The sequence below is a fragment of the Vulpes vulpes genome, chromosome 9 (genome assembly GCF_048418805.1).
Source record: "Vulpes vulpes isolate BD-2025 chromosome 9, VulVul3, whole genome shotgun sequence".
In the NCBI taxonomy this organism is placed as follows: domain Eukaryota; kingdom Metazoa; phylum Chordata; class Mammalia; order Carnivora; family Canidae; genus Vulpes; species Vulpes vulpes.
In genome coordinates, this window is record NC_132788.1 from 53,967,821 (window position 1) to 53,972,510 (window position 4,690).

General features: G+C 56.2%; 1 protein-coding gene across 1 annotated transcript; it reads right to left on the reverse strand.

Moving 5' to 3' along the window:
- Positions 1–1,219: 1,219 nt before the first annotated feature.
- C9H3orf22 (chromosome 9 C3orf22 homolog) lies at positions 1,220–4,435 on the reverse strand. Its single transcript, XM_025991641.2, has 3 exons — positions 4,327–4,435; positions 3,503–3,634; positions 1,220–1,499 (listed from the first exon to the last, which is right to left on the reverse strand). Exons 1-3 carry the CDS (start codon positions 4,416–4,418, stop codon positions 1,328–1,330), a joined length of 396 nt encoding a protein of 131 aa, XP_025847426.1. The 5' UTR covers positions 4,419–4,435; the 3' UTR covers positions 1,220–1,327.
- Between the last annotated feature and the right edge of the window lie 255 nt (positions 4,436–4,690).

The following is a 4,690-nucleotide window of genomic DNA, read 5'->3' on the forward strand; positions in this document are numbered from 1 at the left end:
CCCCAGGAGCACACAGCAGAACTGACTCCAGCCTCCTGCAAGCTGGGAATCACCCTCCTGTCTGTCCCCAAGGCATAGGGAAGGCCCCTCTTCAATTCTTACTCCACAGGGGACCTCATTCCACCTTCTTTCCAGAACAATAGGGCCACCTGCCCACTTTGCTCAGTGCAGCCACCTTGGTCATCTTCAGGGCCCTCACCCCCTTGTCTCCTAGGGGGAGGGCTCTATAGCCAGTCTCCCCAGTTTTATTTACCATCCCAAGGACTCCAGGTGGTCCCTCTCCTTGTAGGAGAGCACAGGCTGAGCACTTGCATCTTCAGCAGGCACCCTGCTCCATGGTGCAGCTATCACAAATTCCAAAGCAGTTAACACCAGCCTCTGATTTTTACCCCACGCTTCTCTTTGAAGAATTCGTAATACGCCAACAACATGGTATTAGTTCATGTATTAAAATCTCAGAAAATAGGGATCCCTGGGTGGCGCAGCGGTTTGGCGCCTGCCTTTGGCCCAGGGCGCGATCCTGGAGACCCGGGATCGAATCCCACATCGGGCTCTCAGTCCATGGAGCCTGCTTCTCCCTCTGCCTGTGTCTCTGCCTCTCTCTCCCTCTCTCTCTGTGACTATCATAAATAAATAAAAAAAATAAAAAATAAATAAAAAAATAAAATCTCAGAAAATAGTAGGCCTGTCCCCAGGTTCCCCAGTTCTACACAGAGGTACCGATTGTTACCTACTACGCACACGCACACACACAGTTTCCTGATGTGCACAAGATGGGAGCATCTCACACTTCTGCTGTACTTCAGAAAAACTCTGAATATGCTTTGTAGATTGCTGCAGACCAGGAAATAAAGAGCTGTGCCTTCATTCCACGGCCGCCTGGTTGTTCAGGGGCTGGGGTGGTACCGCTGAACAGCCCCCAGCGGGGGTATGCAGGGTTCTCCGATCCTTGGCCATTTCCTACGGCCTGTAATGGATACTGCTGTCCAAGTATCTTTACCTTACATGTATGAGTACATCTTTGGGATGAATTCTGGGACACGACATTCATACTCTCTAACCCTCACACCAACCCCTCAACGTGAAACATTACCTCATTTTACCAATGAGAAGCATGCTCGGAAAGCAAAGCACTCGGTCCAAATGGAAATAGGATTTGAACCTGCGAAGTTTATTCACATGGTGTGGATTCCGAGGAGATGAGTGGCCCCCTTCAAGGCTGTTCCCCTCAATAGAGTTCACGTCCGTCCAGAAGGCTGTGCTCTGTGGCCACTGCCCGGAGTGCCAGGGGCAGGTGGCCGAGGGGGAGGCCGCACGGAGCTGGGCTCTAGGAGGGGCCTGCAGAGGGCCGGGCAGCCCGGGCGCCGGTGGGGGCAGTGGGGGCACCCAGCCGGGGGAAGCGGAGGCTCAGTATCTTGAGTTCCCAAAGTTTGCTCAGTGGAGACGGCGGCGGCAGGGGGCTGAAGCTAGACGGTGATATATAGTCTGGGGCCCCAAGCCTAGAAAAGCCCCCAAAGAACCCCACTAGTCCAGAGATGCTGGCCAGGGCCGCAATGACACTACCCCCAGCCAGACCTCCCCAGGGTCCCCCATGAGCTGCCACCCCACAAATGTCCAAGCCAGAACCCAGCAGGGTTCCCGTGCTGTGCCTCATGCGAGGCCAGGGCTTAGTCCACCGTGCCCGCCAATGAACTGCTACCAAGCAGCTGTGCCAGCACTGCATGGCCACCCCCCATGTGAAGCCACCACTCGTCCCCTAATCAGTCTTCTCTAAGGCTACATCAGGTCTGTGCATGCCACCTTTCTGCTCCCCAGACTTCAGTGGCTCCCCATTTCCCCTCAGACAAATGTTGGCATTTCGCATTCTTCCCTGCCTGTCTCCTAGCCACCCTGAAAAACAGCACGTCAAATTCCCTAAGTGGGACGTTATTCTATCCCGCCTCAGCATATTTGCACTTGCCTCCCGCTGCCGGGAGCATCTGCTCCTACTAGGTCCCTGCTTCTTACCTGGAACCCCACGCCCTCTCCCATCCTCTCTCTTCATCCACTCTCCACCCTACTCTAGCATCTGCTGACCATGGTCCTCTGGCCCCCAACTCTCCCACTCTGGGCAGTTCCCCAGCAGAGGGCTGGTGGGGGTTCAGAGGGTGGACGATGAGGTGAGGGATGAGGTGAGGGATGAGGTGAGGGATGAGGTGAGGGATCTCCCCCACCTGCTCCCCATTACTTTGATGCCTTTGGCAAAGGTCCCACAGCCACAGCCCCCTCCCCGCCCTGGGGCTCTTGGCCCCTGCCCACCCCTCCCACACAAGTGATGGATCAGCTCCCCACTGGTGCTGGGCCCTGGGGGGGTTGAGAAGCCCACTGCGTTCCAAACTCCCTGACACGTCCACTGACAGCTTTGGTGTGTCCTCCAGGTCTCTGCTCCATGTCGCCCTCCAGGGGAGCTGCAGTCCCCCTGGGGCAGGCCCCAGCACTAAGAGTCTGGGCCCCTGTGCACTGTCTGACTGGTGCCCACAAGACCCTCAGCTTGAAGCTGATCCCATTCTGCAGAAGTAGAAGCTGAAACCCAGGAACATCCGTTCTCTCAGACTCCAGCCTCTGCCGCTCAGCCCCCACGGGTCCAGTTCAGACATTTGGAGCAAAACCCATAGCCAAATGAGGTAGAGAGTGTGAGACCTGGGACAAAAGTCAGGGCAAGTGTGTCAGAGAATAGGCATGCAACTGTGTGTGTGTGTGTGTGTGTGCGTGTGTACTAGTGTGAGTGTTCATGTCACCTCTCTGGGTGTCGGGTCAGGGAATGTGCGGGAGTCGCTGTGAGCTAGCAGAGGAGATGCATGCACAGTGTGGAGTCAGAGGCATGGCCAGTCAGCACAGAACCGACCTTGGAGTTGGAGGTGGATGCCCCCACCAACGGGTCATGGAAGCCCTTCATTATGTCACAGCTGGTGTGTGCCATCCAGCCCAGGGACCACCTGGGTCTGAGTCCCAGTTTAGGGCAAGTACATGAAATGTTTGGGGGGGGGTCTTTCAAGGGTGTCCAGGTATTTCACTGTGTATGTCAGGGTGGGAGGGACGCTTGTGTGCATATGGTCAGTCTAGAGGTGCCCAGTGCCACAGTCCCTGCCAGAGCCTCCACCCTCGCAGCAGGCTGCATGGAGACCAGAAACTTGCTGGCTCTTCTGCTTTGCCTCTGCCATGTGGAAGGATGGAGGCCAAGCTTCCCCTCAGGCCTGTCTCCCTGGGTGTGGACAAGGCCCTCTCCAGGTGAGGCCAGGGCCTGCCTGCCCGAGGCTCCTGTGCAGCCTCTCCCACAAACTGCCTTGCTCTGGGAGGGAGCAGTGGACTTCTGGGCCTCAGTTTCCTCAGCTTGGAAGTGGAGCCTACTGGGAGAGACACGTGGGTGTCTGTGTGCAGACCTGGGGTGAAAGGCCAGCAGCTTGAGTGTGGTCGGTAGGTGGCAGCGGCTGTCCTGTGGCAGCATCCTGGGCCTGTGACTCACCCTCTGACTGGAAAGGATCTCGTTGCCACCAACATCTTCTGCAGGGGCAGTTGATCCCGCAGTGAGGTGGTCATCTTCGTGACCTCCCAGGGCTTCAGGAACTCCACATTGGGCTCTGTCAGCCAAGAGAACCTGCAGTGGGCACTTGGCATCTTTAGGGAGCCTGCAGCCACCAGCCATATGCTCTCTCTCATCTCAAACTTTCTACTTGCCAGGCATCATTCTAAGTGCTTTATCAACATTAGCCCGTATGTCACTCACAACCATGCTGTGAGGTTGGTATAGTTACCCACACTTCATAGATGAGGAAATTAAGGCACAGAGAGGTCAAGTGACTTGCTCAAGGTCATATAGCTAGGAGGCCCCCCAAAGTCACTGCATTTTCCCTAGGACCCATCAGTGTATTGATGGTGGGGTCCAGGACACAGCCTGCCCACACAAAACATTTAGTAACTGCTGCTGGCTGAGGCCCCAGAGCTGCCCAGTCTGGGGGTCTCTACTGGTTCCTGAGTGCCCTGGGGCTTTAAAAACTACCCTGCACCTCAGTCTGATCCCATCTGCCCCTTGGCAGGGGCAGGTGTTCGTGAATGAGCACCTCAGGTGGTTCCTGTGAGGCCCCCGCCCAGAGGGAAGGAACTGGCTAAGGCTCTGGGCTGGCCCCAGGGGTCCCAGGCACCTATGTAGAGGCCTTCATCTCAGATTGGGATGGGGGTGAAGAAAGTGAACCCCAGACGGTCACAGGTCCAGTCGATACTCTGCTGGATTGTGCTTTGGCATGGCCTGAGAGAGGCAGGACTTGGCCTAGCGGTCTGGGGCTCTACTACCTGTACGGAAACTTCCTGGCAAATTTTTCCTGGACCTTGGTTCTACTCTTCTTCTTACACTGGGAGCACTTCTTGGAGTTCTTCGAGCTCATCACAGAAGGGGGTTAAGCTGTGGCACACTTTGCAGCCATGGCTGGAAGACAAGAGGAGGCCGGTCAGAACAGGGAAGGTGATGGGAGGAAGCTTCCCCTCAGGACTGGGAAGGCGACAGAGGACCAGGCCCTGCTGCCCTCCCGGAGCTGGGTGAGGGCTGGGTGGTGCTGGCCTGTCGCTGATGCCTGGCCCCACCACACTGTAGCAGTTATCCATGCCCTCTTGTATGAGTGTGTGTGTGTGTGTGTAGTTCTGTGCAATTTTATATGTG